Source organism: Abramis brama, assembly GCF_963993115.1.
Source record: "Abramis brama genome assembly, chromosome: 21".
Taxonomy (NCBI): Eukaryota; Metazoa; Chordata; class Actinopteri; order Cypriniformes; family Leuciscidae; genus Abramis; species Abramis brama.
In genome coordinates this window covers 21,489,537-21,507,065 of record NC_139983.1, presented here as the reverse complement: position 1 = coordinate 21,507,065, position 17,529 = coordinate 21,489,537, and the positions used below count along the sequence as shown (strand labels likewise).

General features: G+C 38.7%; 2 protein-coding genes across 10 annotated transcripts in view; one reads left to right on the top strand and one right to left on the bottom strand.

Moving 5' to 3' along the window:
* Positions 1–11,356, top strand: part of cnksr1 (connector enhancer of kinase suppressor of Ras 1) — a 31,783-nt gene extending 20,427 nt beyond the window's left edge. For 5 of the 8 annotated variants that reach the window (XM_084097193.1, XM_084097191.1, XM_084097187.1 and 2 more), the window contains 12 exons: positions 3,271–3,300; positions 3,485–3,594; positions 4,442–4,566; positions 4,847–4,880; positions 4,972–5,147; positions 5,960–6,033; positions 6,466–6,537; positions 8,105–8,178; positions 8,531–8,604; positions 9,156–9,258; positions 9,362–9,540; positions 9,971–11,356. In XM_084097193.1, the coding sequence (XP_083953319.1) occupies positions 3,271–3,300; positions 3,485–3,594; positions 4,442–4,566; positions 4,847–4,880; positions 4,972–5,147; positions 5,960–6,033; positions 6,466–6,537; positions 8,105–8,178; positions 8,531–8,604; positions 9,156–9,258; positions 9,362–9,540; positions 9,971–10,297 (1,378 nt within the window). In that variant the 3' untranslated portion in view covers positions 10,298–11,356. The remainder of the gene's footprint in view (positions 1–3,270; positions 3,301–3,484; positions 3,595–4,441; positions 4,567–4,846; positions 4,881–4,971; positions 5,148–5,959; positions 6,034–6,465; positions 6,538–8,104; positions 8,179–8,530; positions 8,605–9,155; positions 9,259–9,361; positions 9,541–9,970) is intronic. The other 3 variants (XM_084097190.1, XM_084097192.1, XM_084097188.1) reach the window with 1 other exon arrangement.
* Positions 11,357–11,855: 499 nt separating this feature from the next.
* On the bottom strand, positions 11,856–16,740 carry cldn23l (claudin 23-like). 2 transcript variants are annotated; one of them, XM_084097201.1, is made up of 3 exons: positions 16,566–16,740; positions 16,255–16,314; positions 11,856–15,423 (listed from the first exon to the last, which is right to left on the bottom strand). In XM_084097201.1, the coding sequence occupies exon 3, from the start codon at positions 15,366–15,368 to the stop codon at positions 14,691–14,693; it is 678 nt and encodes a 225-aa protein (XP_083953327.1). In that variant the 5' UTR covers positions 15,369–15,423; positions 16,255–16,314; positions 16,566–16,740; the 3' UTR covers positions 11,856–14,690. The 2 variants fall into 2 exon arrangements, with proteins under 2 accessions (XP_083953327.1, XP_083953328.1); XM_084097202.1 differs by lacking the exon at positions 16,255–16,314.
* Positions 16,741–17,529: the final 789 nt, after the last annotated feature.

Below are 17,529 nucleotides of genomic sequence, written 5' to 3'. Positions count from 1 at the left end.
TATGCTGCTGTTTCTGATGCTGAATTTCCCCTGACGCTCCTATAGTCACTATATACGCTGCTGTTTCTGATGCTGAATTTCCCCTGACGCTCCTATAATCACTATACGCTGCTGTTTCTGATGCTGAATTTCCCCTGACGCTCCTATAATCACTATACGCTGCTGTTTCTGATGCTGAATTTCCTCTGACGCTCCTATAGTCACTATACGCTGCTGTTTCTGATGCTGAATTTCCCCTGACGCTCCTATAGTCACTATATACGCTGCTGTTTCTGATGCTGAATTTCCCCTGACGCTCCTATAGTCACTATACGCTGCTGTCTCTGATGCTGAATTTCCTCTGACGCTCCTATAGTCACTATACGCTGCTGTTTCTGATGCTGAATTTCCCCTGACGCTCCTATAGTCACTATACGCTGCTGTTTCTGATGCTGAATTTCCCCTGACGCTCCTGTAATCACTATACGCTGCTGTTTCTGATGCTGAATTTCCCCTGACGCTCCTATAGTCACTATACGCTGCTGTTTCTGATGCTGAATTTCCCCTGACGCTCCTGTAATCACTATACGCTGCTGTTTCTGATGCTGAATTTCCCCTGACGCTCCTGTAATCACTATACGCTGCTGTTTCTGATGCTGAATTTTCCCTTATGCTCCTATAGTCACTATACGCTGTTGTTTCTGATGCTGAATTTCCTCTGACGCTACTATAGTCACTATATGCTGCTGTTTCTGATGCTGAATTTCCTCTGACGCCCCTATAATCACTATATGCTGCTGTTTCTGATGCTGAATTTCCCCTGACGCTCCTATAGTCACTATACGCTGCTGTTTCGGATGCTGAATTTCCTCTGACGCTCCTATAGTCAATATATGCTGCTGTTTCTGATGCTGAATTTCCTCTGACGCTCCTATAGTCACTATACGCTGCTGTTTCTGATACTGAATTTCATCTGACGCTCCTATAGTCACTATATGCTGCTGTTTCTGATGCTGAATTTCCTCTGACGCTCCTATAGTCACTATACGCTGCTGTTTCTGATGCTGAATTTCCCCTGACGCTCCTATAATCACTATACGCTGCTGTTTCTGATGCTGAATTTCCCCTTATGCTCCTATAGTCACTATACGCTGTTGTTTCTGATGCTGAATTTCCTCTGATGCTCCTATAGTCAATATACGCTGCTGTTTCTGTTGCTGAATTTCCTCTGACGCTACTATAGTCACTATATGCTGCTGTTTCTGATGCTGAATTTCCTCTGACGCCCCTATAATCACTATATGCTGCTGTTTCTGATGCTGAATTTCCCCTGACGCTCCTATAGTCACTATACGCTGCTGTTTCTGATGCTGAATTTCCCCTTATGCTCCTATAGTCACTATACGCTGTTGTTTCTGATGCTGAATTTCCTCTGACGCTACTATAGTCACTATATGCTGCTGTTTCTGATGCTGAATTTCCTCTGACGCCCCTATAATCACTATATGCTGCTGTTTCTGATGCTGAATTTCCCCTGACGCTCCTATAGTCACTATACGCTGCTGTTTCGGATGCTGAATTTCCTCTGACGCTCCTATAGTCAATATATGCTGCTGTTTCTGATGCTGAATTTCCTCTGACGCTCCTATAGTCACTATACGCTGCTGTTTCTGATACTGAATTTCATCTGACGCTCCTATAGTCACTATATGCTGCTGTTTCTGATGCTGAATTTCCTCTGACGCTCCTATAGTCACTATACGCTGCTGTTTCTGATGCTGAATTTCCCCTGACGCTCCTATAATCACTATACGCTGCTGTTTCTGATGCTGAATTTCCCCTTATGCTCCTATAGTCACTATACGCTGTTGTTTCTGATGCTGAATTTCCTCTGATGCTCCTATAGTCAATATACGCTGCTGTTTCTGTTGCTGAATTTCCTCTGACGCTACTATAGTCACTATATGCTGCTGTTTCTGATGCTGAATTTCCTCTGACGCCCCTATAATCACTATATGCTGCTGTTTCTGATGCTGAATTTCCCCTGACGCTCCTATAGTCACTATACGCTGCTGTTTCGGATGCTGAATTTCCTCTGACGCTCCTATAGTCAATATATGCTGCTGTTTCTGATGCTGAATTTCCTCTGACGCTCCTATAGTCACTATACGCTGCTGTTTCTGATACTGAATTTCCTGACGCTCCTATAGTCACTATATGCTGCTGTTTCTGATGCTGAATTTCCTCTGACGCTCCTATAGTCACTATACGCTGCTGTTTCTGATGCTGAATTTCCCCTGACGCTCCTATAATCACTATACGCTGCTGTTTCTGATGCTGAATTTCCTCTGACGCTCCTATAATCACTATATGCTGCTGTTTCTGATGCTGAATTTCCCCTAACGCTCCTATAATCACTATATGCTGCTGTTTCTGATGCTGAATTTCCTCTGACGCTCCTATAGTCACTATATATGCTGCTGTTTCTGATGCTGAATTTCCTCTGACTCTCCTATAATTACTATGCTGCTGTTTCTGATACTAAATTTGCATGATTTCAGGGTCTATACAACCATTTCAAGTCTCCCATATGATGTTTGTTGTTCAAACATTGAGGAGAATAAATTATAGTAGCTATTGGTTTTACAATGTGGTAGGACATACTGTAATAGGATAGTTTTGTCTGCTTCTCTCAGATAACCCATGATGCTTACCACGGATTCTGTGTTTTCCATAATTTTTCTATTTTACAGTAAACTTACCATGTATTCAATTTAATTCAATTCAATTCAAGTTTATTTGTAAAGCGCTTTTCACAATACATATTGTCCTGGTTTCACAGACAGGGTTTAGATTAAGCCAGGATTAGGCCTTAGTTCAATTAGAACATTTAAGTATTTTTTATAAACGTGCCTTAGAAAGAAACATCACTGGTTTGCATCTTGAGACAAAACAATGATATTGACATATTTTAAGATATGTTATTCTATGTTTTAGTCTGGGACTAGACTTAAGCCTTGTCTGTGAAAGTGGGGGATTGTTTCGAAAGCAGCTTTACAGAAAATGCTTGTTTCAGTGTTACAATTTAAGAAGTTTTCTGTTATCAGCCAGAGATGAGTGTGTCAAAGTAATTTCCATACAGCAGTAATATACAGCTATAAAATAATACATGTGTGGTTAGTTAACGTCATGTATTCAGTTAATTGTATAAGAAGTGAAAGTCTCCATTCCTCTGCCTGTGTGTTTCATAAACTAAATTCTTGTTTCATAACTCTTTTCTGTAAGCTACAGTGAGGACATACGAGTACTCCGCTATCTCAGGTCTCTGTGTGTGTGTGTGTGTATAGCATGGCTAAACTATAGTATGTGTGTGTGTGGGTCAGCTTTCATAGCATTAAAGCTGCATCTGTATAGCATTGCAAAGGGCCACTTAAATGTTTTTTTTTGTTTTTTTTTGTCGTATGCAATCATATAATGTGTGTGTGTGTGTGTTTATGTACCATAGATCAGCATCAGACGGCACACATTTCAAACGGGAGAAATCAGCGCTCTCTAGTGATCAAAGCTCTGATGAACATCAGTCAATCACCTTAAAACGCCACCAGCCAGGGGCAGGTAAAAGTCACTGCAGATTGAACAAAAAACATTGAAGACATCAGCCTCCATTATGTATGCATAATGTATGCAGATTTTTTTAATTTTGTCCACCCAGAAGTAATAAATAAAAATTTTCACAAACATCACAATTCATAATATGTACAGTTCGCTTCACGTACACTGTTGTTCAAAAGTTGGGCTCCTGTACATTTTTTAATTTTTTTATTTTTTTAAATACTATCATTTAGCAAGGACTCATTAAATTGATCAAAAGTGACTGCATGTTTCTTGAGCACCAAATCAGCATTTTAGAATGATTTCTGAAGGATCATGTGACACTAAAGAGTGGAGTAATGATGCTGAGAATTCAGCTTAACATCGCAGGAATAAATTACATTTTAAAATATATTAAAATGGAAAACTTTCGGTAGCTTTCATTTAACATGCTCATGGCAAACTTTTCACATTATACACAAACAACAAGGCTGAGATAAATATTATAACAGAACAGAGGTAAGTTAGTAAATCTTTTTAGATATCAGAGATAATGAAAAACATAGTTATTAGAAATGGTTCCAGATACAGAACCTCTATATAAAATAGAAAATTGTCCCAAATATTGTTCATCAGCTATATTTTTCTAGTTAACAGCATGGCTCTACCAGCTAAACTACCAGTAAACAGCATAAGCCAGGTTGAAACAGCTCTATAATTCATGTTAGTCTTTTCAACGGCCATAGTTTCATTGGTTCTGTGTTGCTGAGCATGTATAATTGTTCCTTAGTTTATAGACTATACATTTAAAGCTGCATCTGTAGCTTATAAGCTCTATAAGATAAATATAATTCTGTCTTCACACTTCTAGACTCTCAGCGTGCGAGTCGAAACAGTTTGGAAGTCAGTTCATCTGCAGTAAGAAGTCTGTCCCCACAAGACCAGGAGCTCAAACGAGCCAGCACCAGCTCCTGTCCTGACATGGCAGGATTAAGAGTAAGAACACTAAAAATACATTCATTTGGTGTGACATCCAATTTAGTACACTTTGTTCTTTCTCCTTGTTAAAGAGCAAGATGCATTTTGGAGAGATACTATAATAATTTGTCACCCTTGTGCCCTTGCGTATGGTACACTCGAGTGAGTCATTGAGAAACATCTGCTGAGGCATCTCACAAGAAAGTGTTTTAATGCGCAACTGGGATGACATCAGCAGAAGTTGATGTTCTTTGAACCATGTGATCTCAGAGTAATGATAAGTTTCTTCTAACCATAGGAAGAAAAGGAGAACAAGAAGAGCTCTACTAAAGGTCAGGCATGGATTTGTTCATTCATTATTTAAAAAAAAAAATCATCTATTGCAAAATAATGAATCTAACCCGATTTGTATGTATACATAAGGAACACGGACAGCGATGAGCCGCAGGAGGGTGTCCTGTCGTGAACTTGGCCGGCCAGACTGTGACGGTTGGCTCTGGAAGAAGAGAAAAGAAGCAAATGTCTTCATGACTCAGAAATGGCAGAGATTTTGGTTCGTCCTGAAAGGTCCTACGCTGTACTGGTATAACAGCCAACAGGTTAGTACGAGTTTACTTGTAAAGTGGTTGAATTACAAGTAAACTTATAAGTGGATACACAGATTGGCACTTTATAAACACAAGTAACATATTATATTAAAAAGTTTTTGTAAAACTAAACTCTCCTTGAAAGTGTTTTTACAAGGGATTGCACAATTTATCTTTACAATATTGGACGAGTTTTTTTTATTTATTTAGCCAATATTGGATATTGTCTTTAATAACAGTGTTAAATATAATCTGAATATTCATTCTTCCTACTGTACATTATAATGTTGTGATGCCAACATTTAACTTGTTGCATTTAAAAATTTTAACTTAATTTTCAACAGTTTTGTTTTTTAAGGGAAAAATGACCTTTTTTCTTCTATGGAACATGAAAGAAGATAATTTGAAGAATATTGGTATAAAAAAAATAAAAAAAACAGTTTTGGTTCCCATTGACTTCCATTGTATTATCCCTGCCCCACACACACACACACAATGGAAGTCACTGGGAACCAAAACTGTTTACCTGCATTCTTCAAAATATCTACTTTTAGGTTCTGTATAAGAAAGAAATGCATACAGGTTTGCAAGGACATGCGAGTGAGTAAATTAAGACAGAATTTTCATTTTTGGGGAACTATCTATCCCTTTAATTTGCTGAGACAAAATGGTGTAGAATTTTAATATCGCCCACTAAATTACACTAGTTATCAGTTTAACGGTATCAGACAGAATTTTAATATCTTTGTACCTCTATTTTGTACAAAATGAGTTAAATTAGATGTACTTAACAAAATAATTATTGAACCCTTTTGTTTGTGCAGGAGGAGAAGGCGGAGGGCTTAATCAAGATTGGAAGCTACAATATAGAGAGCGCAGGAGAACACAAGAGGAAGTAGTGAGTATCTTCTGCACTATACAAAACATGCTGACAGTGGTTTACCCATTCATTATTTGCTGCTGTATCAAATTTAAAGGAAAGCATATCTATTGACTGAACAACATTAAGCCCCGTTCAGCGTGATTGTTTGTGTTCGCACTATCATAAAGAAACAGAAGTCGCCCGGCTCCTCGGACTCTGTGTTTGTGTTTGGCTGTGAGAGTGAGAGTATCGTCAGTATTTACACACACAGGAGGGCAGTTAGCTGGAGATGTGTGAATAACAGAATTACACTTTACATTCCTCAGATCTTCCCCCGCAGTCCACATACACTGTACAGCACAACCTGCCACCACGATGACAAATGAGTTTTCATTAAGCTGCTAAAGCTTCCTTCTGCCCTAAGATTAATGGTTATTATCATCTGATCTCTTTCTCTTTTTCTCCTAGTGTTTTTAAAATGCGCCACCCGCGCTTCCAGAATTTTTTCTTCGCTGCTGAAAATGTAAACGACATGAGCAAGTGAGTCTGGCTGCATATAAACAAGCATTTTCTCTAAACGACAGTTATGTCTTAGAGAGCATTTTGTAAAAATAATTGAGTAGCGAAATGCCACAATGATTAGATCTTGCTGTGCACCTGCAGATTATCTTCATGTGCAAATGACTGTGCTTTGATCTGTGAATTTAAATAGATGTGTTAGATGAAATGACATTTGTATTTTTAAAGGTGGAGTGTTACTTCTGTGATGTGAAAATCATTTTTTTTAAGTTTAATGCACATAGCGGGTTGACTTAAAAAGTGTAAACACTGTGTGGGGCATTCAGAACAAATTGCATATACTGACAGCCGGTAATGCAGATCAGGTTATGATGAAACACGCTCACAAATCTGTGCTTAGTGCAATTTACACAATTGTGTAACCTGATCTTGTGGGTCGGTAGTGCTTGTGCAGTTGACTGTCACAATCTAGCAGACTTGATCTTAATCATGAAAATAATATCTTTAATTGCATATCACATATTACTTTATATTACTGAGGCTAAAAAATGGTAAAACATTTGGGTAACAAGCAAACATTTTAATCTACTAGCTTAGCATAACACTAATAAATTTCAATTTTCTTGAGATATAATTTTGCATTTTAAACAGGGTGAAGGGGACAGCAGGATTTTTTGGGAAACCTGCTTGGAAACCAGAAATTCCACATTTCACCATTAATATCATTTAATAATACAGTAAACAAGCTGGAAAGGCTTGTATTTGTTCTTTAAAAACATATTTTGTGAAAATAACTTTTTAGTTTAGTCTGATAGCATTGATCAGATAATTCAACAGCCACTGCATGGCACCTCTGCATAAATTCAGGGTTGAGCATCTTATGTAATAGCACTACAGATTTGTGCTCTCTTTTACACTGCATGGTTTGTCCAATGACCAGTCAAACCCAGGTGCTTCATACCTCTAATAATAGAGCTGATGATATGATGTTCTGGAGAGAACCTTGGGCAGTTATGTTAACTATCATGTATCATTCCCCCACTCATTTGCCAGATGATAATATTAGACCAATCAGGTGACTCAGTCTCATCTAAATATATTAATGCCATTTATGTCCATTATTTACGGGCACGACTGTTCAGATATTCTGTTGCCAAGATGCAGTGGTTGATCTGAGCTTCAGTATGAAAAGCTTTGAACTCTAAAATGACTCTTAATGACTTTGACCTCTTGAGCAGCACTTGAGGAGCTGCAGTAAAGCAGTGAGTCAGATACAGAGAGCAACAGTCTCGGTCTGCGGCACTGGAGACAATGTGAATGCCAACGCCTTTAACCTATTAAACACTCCCACCTCATGTTTACCTGCCTATTATTGCTCTTTTCCACAGCACACACACATAATCATTCGTTTTTACGCATACAGGATCTCTCACATGTCACCTATGCCCCCTACTGTTCATTGCCTAATACAACACGATACAAATCACTTGTAGTGTAAATTGGAAACTGGTGATGGTGAGACATGTGGATTGGTGATTGATTTATCAGTGATAAATTGTGAAAAAACTCTCTCTCTCTCTCTAAAAAGATGGATTAATTGCCTAATTGCAGCCATTCAGAAACACAAGAAATATGTCCAAAGTCAGCCAGACAGTGAAGAAGGTAGGCAATTATGTGTTAACGCATTTTTCATAGTATATATGCCAATACTTGTGCTGTTTCTATGCAATATTTTCAATATACGGTTATTGAGGATTTTGATTTAATTCTGGCATAGAATTTGTAAAGTCCAAACTTGATGCCTTCATCACCTTATGTAACTTATTCTAATGTTCTTTCTATAAAACATTTTTTTCTTCTACTGAATATTATGTTTCCATATTCCTCAAGTGTATTTGCAACTTTTTTTTTTTACTTGTCTTTCAAGTGTATTTGTAACCTTTCTCTGTTATGTTGTGTTCTATAAAAAACATTCTGTCAGTGCTGGATTCATGAATGATGTTTCTGTTGTCAGACTGTTACAGTGAAACCGAATCTGAGGAGGAAACATCACGTTCACCTCTTTCTCATCGGAAGAAACTCAATACGGTGAGAATAAACACAGACACACCCACTCACGAATACACATCGACATGTACGTGCAGTCCTCGCATACATACACAAAACAAATAAGAATAAAATAAAACCTAAAATTAAAGGAATATTCAATTTACTCAACCTCATGTTGTTCAAAACCGGCATGATTTTATTTTTTGTATGGAAAAAAGAATTCGATATTTACAAAAATACAGCAAAAACAATAATATTGTGAAATATTATTACAATTTAATATAACTTTTCTGTTTAAATATATTTTAAAATGTAATTTATTCCTGTGAGGGCAAAGCTGAAATTTCGGCAGCAATTACTCTAGTCTTCAGTGTCACATGATCCTTCAGAAATCATTGATATGATTGGGGATCAGAAAACATTTCTTATTACAATAATTTACTGGTTCGGAGATGGAAACATTTCTTGTTATTATCAATGTGGAAAAAAGTTAATTTGTCCAATATCCAAACTTGAAAAATACCGTGTGCTGTATACTTTTCCTTGGAAATTAAAATGCTTTACAGATTTTCCTCTTTATTTTGTAACAGAAACCCCAAACTCAATCAAACACACTTCCTCGGACAAAGGGTAAGCAGAACAGGACGTCAGAGCCATTAACCATTTCACAAGCAGGGGGCAGTAAAATCGCAGGTAAAGGATCAGCATAAACTGTATCAGCTTCTTAATATCTTGTATCTTTAAATCCTTTGGAAACTTTGTCAAGATAAACAAACAAATTCTCTCTATGTCTCAGGAAAATTAGATGAGATGGATGAAATGTTCCATAGCCTGAAGAAAGGAGGAGTGTCTCTGATTGGTCAGAATCAGCCGACGACTCACGACCAGCTTCGTAAATCCTTCATTAAACGCAACAAAAACCCTGTTATCAATGAGAAGATACACACACTCCGTGCCCTCCAGAGCACACTCAAGGTCAGACATGACACACACACACACACATTCTCGTACATCTATCTTTATGAGGACATTCATTGACACAATGCAATCTTTAGCCGCTTACCCTAACCTTACCCATCACAACTAAGTGCCTAACCCGAACCCTGACCCTAAACCTACTCTTAACCTAATTATAACCTTATCACTAAAACCAAGTCTTGACCCTCAAACAGGCCTTTAAAGGGGTCTCAGAAAGTGAGGACCAGCCAAAATGTCCTCACTTTACTCTCTTTGTCCTCACTCCAATGGTCTAAAACTCAAACTGGTCCTCACAAAGATAGTTGTACAAGTACACACACAAACATGAACTGTTATTAGTTATTAACATGCTACATAATTACCCAGGTAGAGGAGGTCAGGCACATAATGGTCTCAAAATTTGTCATTGGCTGCCTGTGTTTCTTAGGCGAAGGAGGCGGAGCTTCACTTGATTAACAAGATCCTAGAGGATCCTGAGTTCTCATCGCAGAAGTTCCGTCAGTGGAAGCAGTGCAATGAAGAGCTGCTGCAGGACATTGAGAAACTGTACAAACAGGCAGAGTCGCCAAGCATAGACACAGCGTCCAGGGCCAACGACGAGGCAAGCAGACTGGCCCTGAGTGACGGAGAACAGTTGGTAGATGCAGAGACACCTGATGACGGATGCTTCACTCCTACAGATGCACAGGTGCTGATGCAAACGCACACATCAGTCACAGGCGAAACACCTACAGAGAGCTTCTTTTACATATGACATGGGTACAGAATGTCCAAACGCAGCCACTTTCCTCCTGTACTGTATTAAAACAAATAGATAGAGAAACAAAAGTGCAACACTGGGACAGATGTGTGGAGCCGAACTGCAGCCAGCCGGCACGGAGCGATCGTCGGTTCACAAGAAGAAAGATCTGTTATCTGGAGCTTTTCAGCTACTTCAGTACTACTTTGTACTTCTACTGTACATTCACTATGAACTGTCACTGAATGTATGATGAACTACAACATGCTAGCAAAAGAACAAGTTTAACTTTAAGACACTTGCTAAAGGATGTTGATTATACTGATGTATGTAATTTTAAAAATATATTTTAGATTAATTATATTATTATTATGCAGATTTGTTTTTACTTTAGGTGTGTGTGTAAGGTTTGCTTAAATATGTCAAAAAATGTTTTATGAATGTTTAAGGTATGTTTGGACACCATAGACAAGAAAGTATTTCTTTTATAAGAATTTATCCTTTTTATTTTGTAGATAATTTCTGACATTGCAGATCCTGAAAACAAGTTTAGCAGGCTCAAAAACTATATTTCCTGAGGAAAAAAAATTATTACCTCAACCTCGCAATGCGTTTTTATTAAATGCCCAGCGTTGGTCATTTTCCCAGAATTGCCACACAGTGGCGTCCTGTGTTTTGGTCACGAGGTGTAGCATGCCACCCATTTCTTTTAGTCTTTCAGTGTTTTCATTACAACACTGTGCATGTGTATAATGGCTGCATGTCTATATATGTTGTTTTATCTGAAGCTTCTCTTTTAGTCTTTTTATTTTATTCTAAAATATCACCGGCCAAATAGCTTGATTTTATTTTATTTTATTTTTTTCAGTTGATCAAAGGAAAGAGTGTTAAACGACTTGTGTGTCATGCTCTTGTAGACAAATTGGAATCGCAAAATGTTATAATTTATTTCATGTTGCTGTTTTAATTTTTTTTTTTTTCATACATCTATAGACAGATAAAAAATGTAAAAAGAAATAGAAATTTGAGATTTGTCATTTGCCTTATGTTAATAAAAAGTGTACAATTACTGTTTATTTAGAGCAAATCTCACTGCATCTGTTCCTCTTAAATTGGTTTTAATGCTCATTAAATAGTTTTTTTGGGGGGAAAAAACAACTAATTTGTTCATTCTGTAACACTGTACTTAAAGCCTTTATATATAATGCATTATAAAAGTATTTTTAATGCATTAAATAGGCCTTGCAATGTGCCTTTTTTTTATTGTAAAATTTGATCAAATATTATAAATCAGTAGAATATTTAATTGTTTCAATCTAAAACATATGCACAGGTTGCATATGGAAGGCCTTTGTATTTGATTTTTCTAATTTAAACTGCTGACGTGATCTGACCTCTGCTTCTTGTAATGTGGGAATGTACAGGTCAGACTGTATTTGCCAAAACAAGCCATTTAGTGTAAAATCATTAGTTAGCATGACAAAGACAAACCAACAGATCGTTTGAGCAGATGTGATGACTGAAATATTTCAAGCAGTCTGACTTTTCAGATCACATGAGAAGCAGGAAAAAATGCTTTGAAACATTTAATCAGTAGCCTTACACATAGGCATTACAGTCAATAACACATATTTTAGAACATAAATATTTACAAGTACAGTTAATAATTAGTAACACAGATCAATATATTGCAGATTTATACTGTTTGTCCAAATATTAAAAATGTGTATCAGTCATAAGGCTTAAGCGAATTGACACAACACATCTCACGCACAAGTGGGAAAAGCCTAAATTGCCTACAGCCTTGTGACACTAGTAGCCTACATTTCTTACATTTCAGGACAGCTTTGGAAAGAACAATACAGTACTGTCATGATGAACAGTAAAGTCTGCCACGAAATAAAAGTTGTCATTTTGAAGGCTGTGCCCTCTGTCACATTTGCCGACTGTCATAGGGGATGTTTCATTTTTAGAAAAGTAACCATTAAAAAATGACATAAACTGGCGTAAATTATTGTAATTTCTGTTTTACTTGTGAATGTAATTTTCTAAAATGAGGCAGCCTCACTGGCACATGTGGCTGACAAATGCAACCTCCAGAGGGCGCAGCCATCGAAATGAGACAACTACAGAGAGACACCGCATACAATCATTAATGTATTAGCAACTATAAGGAACAAATGCAAGGCATATCGCAGCAGATTGGAAAAGAAGTCAACAAAACTTGACAAGGCATTTTAAATCACGGATCCCATGTGCAAAACGCTGAAAAAAGCAGCAAAATGCAGTGCAATGGTCAAAGATGTCTGTCTTACGCATGTTTACATAGCCTACAGTGCAGTGTAATGCAAAAACGCATTGTGTGAACCGGCCCTGAAGGTGAAGTGAAGTGAAGTGAAGGCTCGCTCTCATCAAAAATGATAATTATAAAGTTCGTTAATCATTCTAATTAACGACACAGAAAAAAATATATCAATGGAATCACTTTCAGAACTACTTTACGTTAACTGATAAACGATAAAAAACGTATATGCTTATAATAAACAATGTTAGTTTAATAGTTATCATTTTATTTATAGTTAGCGGTCTTGGTGTGAACGGCCTTCTGGTAACTGGTAACTGATTTGTAGGCTACAGTTTAATATGGTTCTCTTTAGAAACATCACATGTAGCCTACTGTTTCACATTTCTTAGACTAAGTTCACAATGAAAGCCTTAGTGCTCAGATCCGATTTTTGTGTATAGTTGTTCACATTGTTGTTTTAAATGTGGCCAATATCATATTTCAGTGTGAACCGATGGTCCTGAACTGACCCGCATGCGCAAAAGAACGATAAAAGACGTCAAGCAGCACGCTGTCATAGGGAAGTAAACACAGAGAACATTAAGTGATAACACGTTTATTTATAGGCTAGTGTGATCTGCCACAAAGTCGAAAAAACATAGCAGAGTTTTTAAACATTTATGATTTGTGTTTTGCTTGTATCACAAATCTGTATCATTTGTGCTTGTATCACAAATAGCTGTCACTGTAATACTTATGAGTTCTGACACATCACTGTCCATTACTGACTACCTTTCGCAACTGTCTTGATAACTTCGGGTTGGTAAAATCTGACTCCCTTGAGTGCAGAATTGAGACGAATGTTGCTCTAGAGCAAGAGTGTCCAATCCTGCTCCAAGAGGGTCACTGTCCTGCAGAGTTCAGCTCCAACCCCAATGAACCACACCTGAACCAGCTAATGAAGGTCTTACTAGCAAAACTAAAGGCTTCCAGGAAGGTGTGTTGAGGCAAGTTAAAAGAAAACTCTGCTGGACAGTGGCCCTCCAGGACCAAGTTTGGTCACCCCTGCTCTAGATTGATGCAAAAGTCGCATGAATTCCAATTTGACTGTTCAGTGAGGTCGCATTGCAAAACATCTGACCTGTATCAGATTTAATACAACATATGAAAGTGGCACAAATCGGAATTGAAAAGGTCAAGCAAGTTAGTTCTGGCAGGTCACGTTAGTCAAGCTCGCATCAGCTGACTCTCAGCTGATCCACATCTACCTATAGGAATACGACGCCTATCACCGTATACATATAGCCTACAGTGTGTGCAGAATTATTAGGCACGTTGATTTTATGATCATATTTTTTTTTTTACCAATTCCAAACCACATTAATCGTAATAACTACTATTAATTTTGTATTTAATCATTTATAAGTGATATATAATTGTTCATGAAGGCTGGAAATAAAAAATGCCTTATATTCAGGTGTGCATAATTATTAGGCAAGTTTTCTTTTACAGATAAAATAAGCCAAAAAAGAGATTTAATTCAGACTTAAAAGTAAAAAAATATTAAATGCCCATGAGAAGGATGCAATAAAAAATATGATCAGAAAATCAACGTGCCTAATAATTCTGCACGCACTGTATAAGCTCCTTCAGTATTATCAGCAGCTATCGCGTTTCTCAGGAGCTAATTACCCTCCTCCATCCCCAGCTCCTCCTCTCGTGCACTCAGTATTTCGAATTATGTTGTACTTTAAAATCTTGAATTAAATATATTTGCAAACATTCATGTTGGTTCTGTTCTGTTTACCCTAAGGGGGGTTATTGCTGCTCTCCCTGCTCTTATCCATGCTAGGCTGCATGGATGCACAGGGAGTTCTCGCCCAGAACGGAACCATAGCGCCAATCCTTTTCTAATTGTCAATCATATTTGACGGTAGTGGTCCTGACAGAAATCAGATTCGATGTGGTTTGTGCTGTTCACACTGTCATGAAAAAAAAGATGTGAGTCACATATGAGCAAAAATGCTACATTTGCCTGCAGTCTGAACATAACCTTATTCATCCCATCTCAATGTGTTTGAACACCATAAGAGTCTCTTCATCTCTCACAAATGGTCGGTCCATCTAACAGTTCACCTCATACATCTCAACACTGTCTTTGAGTCTCTGCTTATGGCGGAATGAACACTTCATGCTTTTGAACCCAAAAATTAGTGCAGCCCCTCCCAGCACCTGTACCCAAGCTCCCACCCAGCCAAAGTAGAGCGACCCGGCCGGGTGTAGCGTTAGCCAGGGTGGCTTGTGTACGTTGAGTCCTTGCGTCTCTGATACGGTTGAATCCACCTCGATCCCGAGCTTCGAAAGATGCCGAGTATACACTCCTAACGCAGCCAAACTGAGCACGCCTGCCAGCGCAACCAACAGGCCACCGGCTGCCGCTACACTCCTGAGCGGGATATCGGTCCAGCAGCGGACTCCCACGCTGGCGAGCAGGATCCCCGCGCCGCACAGGAAGAGAGACGACAGCACCATCCCCTGGACCATTCGAACCCGAGCATCCCGCTGGTAGGACCCCGACACGGGCCAGCACTCTTTGACCTCCGAGTGCACCACCTGCAGGCAGCTCTCCCATAGGCCGTCTGAGCGGAGTAGGAGGAGCTCCGTTGCTCCGCCCCGCCCTGCCACACCAAGCCGCGCATGACCCTCCCTCCACTGCGGGGTGATCGCCGCAGTGAACATCAGCACAAGGCCCAAGGGAGCGAACACCACTCCCATCAGCATGGACGCTGGAGTTTGCATCATGTCTTTGTAGATGTTCAGCTCTTCAGGACGATGCTAAGAAACCACCGGCAAAGACCTGGTGAAAAGAATCACATTTCAGTTAAACTCATTCTACTCTCAGATTCTAGAAGATGCTTTCATTTAAATCTGATGTCCATTGGCAGAAATACACTCCTGGTTTTGCCGTCTGTTAGATCTAAAAGAGAAAGAGTGCGTATATGCACGTCTTGTTAGCCGTTGACTCTCCTCTGAGCTCTAAGAAACATCGTCACTCCTGGCAACCAGCACAGTGGAGGTGCATGGCCTGCTGTTGCTAAGAGACAGTAACCTGGACGATCCTACGGTATATCTGAAACAGTTCTGTACACAGCCACAGGTGCTAGTGTCTTCTGACGTAAATGTGTGGTTGTTTTGTCATCGATGTTGATATTGTGAACTGGACACATTTTGAAACAGTCTTACAGACATATAAGACAGGAAGCCAGACATCTGGGAGCTGAGAGAGCGTGCTGATGATGTCTGTTCCACACACACATTCATAGAAGACAAGGACAAAAGGGAACCTGCAATTGACTTGATGTTATTTTTAATACATGAACCTGTAGACACCCAATATTGTTTGACAAGAGCGGTGTATTTTCATCATCTAATTGGTTGTTAACCGACGTCTTGACAATATCACCTTCAAAGGTGTCTGCCGAAGGGGTGTGGATGTACGTTTCAACAGTTTGGTCAATCACTTAATGCACTTAGAGTACAGTACTATCTATCATCACATTCATTTCCTGTTTCAGTCACCTTTGTTGCATGGCAACCCAAAAACAAACATTTAAAATGGTGCACTGGCACCCATACGTTAATGAAAAAACAACAGAATCTGCCACATCAACAAAATGAGGCTACTCACATTGTGAAAGCACCTGACACCTTTGACGCCTGTCTTCAAACCGCACTAGTTATTAAATATCTGGAAAATCAACATGACAGTGTGATCAGAGACACAGTAGTCGAGCTTTGATTTTTCTGTAGAAAAAAATTGTAAGCTCATTCCATCATGACAAGGATCAACAGGATGAGGCTTTTGCAAACTACTCACAGCAGACAATACAAATAGAAAGCAAAGATGCAAGATAAGTTTTTATTTTGCATTTGCCGGAGATATTACGGTCATCTGCTTCTCTATTGAAATCACACATAGCAGAGATGTCATCCACTTACCTCTCTGGAGAAGAATGAATGATCATTCAGCTGCTCTTTTGGTTAATTCTGAGATGAATCCTTCTGCTTTCTGTCATTTCTCTCTCCCTCACTCTCATATTCTCTCTAGTTTTGTATATGAGGCTTTCCATACACCCCCATCCTTCTTTGGATGACACACACACACACACACACACACACACACAAAACAGAACAGAAAAAACAGCAAGTCTGACGTGTGCTGACTGCAAAATGTAGACTGCCTGCTAAACCAGATGATCTGATGAAGGAAAAAGAGACATGGATACATGGATAGAAAAAAACTATTAATTTAAAATTCAGTCATCATATCTGTTAATAATTCATCTTACCCCAAGGGTCTAATTTTACCTTTGCACTTTACTCCTTAAATCTAAAAACATTGTGTCCACAATTCCCTCATTAAAAAAACAGACACAAAAACATTTGATATTCAGCATAATACAATGTTACAGATCACTGTTTTCCAGAGACACAAAATAAGCCATAGCCATATCATTAAATGTATTTGGATTTTGTGCAGTCTTGTCACAAAAAAAACAAAAAAAAAAATCAAGGTGGGGTGGACATATTATCCCACCTTACCTTACTTAAAAACATTGAATATTGACTATATTTGCTTTCTTAAGACGCATTGCATAGAACTTGCAGATTGGTGAGTCATGCTTATTTGTGAGTCATACCTTCACATGCTATTTGAAATATCATAAATAGGAGTTTCCTAGTAAAAAATTGGACATGAACATCCTCTCAACTTCAAGTCGTATTTACCACTGGGAAGCTCAAAGATCATTTTCATACCCAAGTTCTCGAATAGGGCTGGCAATGGTAGTGTTGGGTCCAAAACCGAGTCCACCTTTGTCGAGTCCGAGTCGAGTCCAAGTCCTTAACAATCGAGTCCAAGTCCGAGTCCAAGTCCGAGTCCAAAGAGGGCAGAGTCGGACTT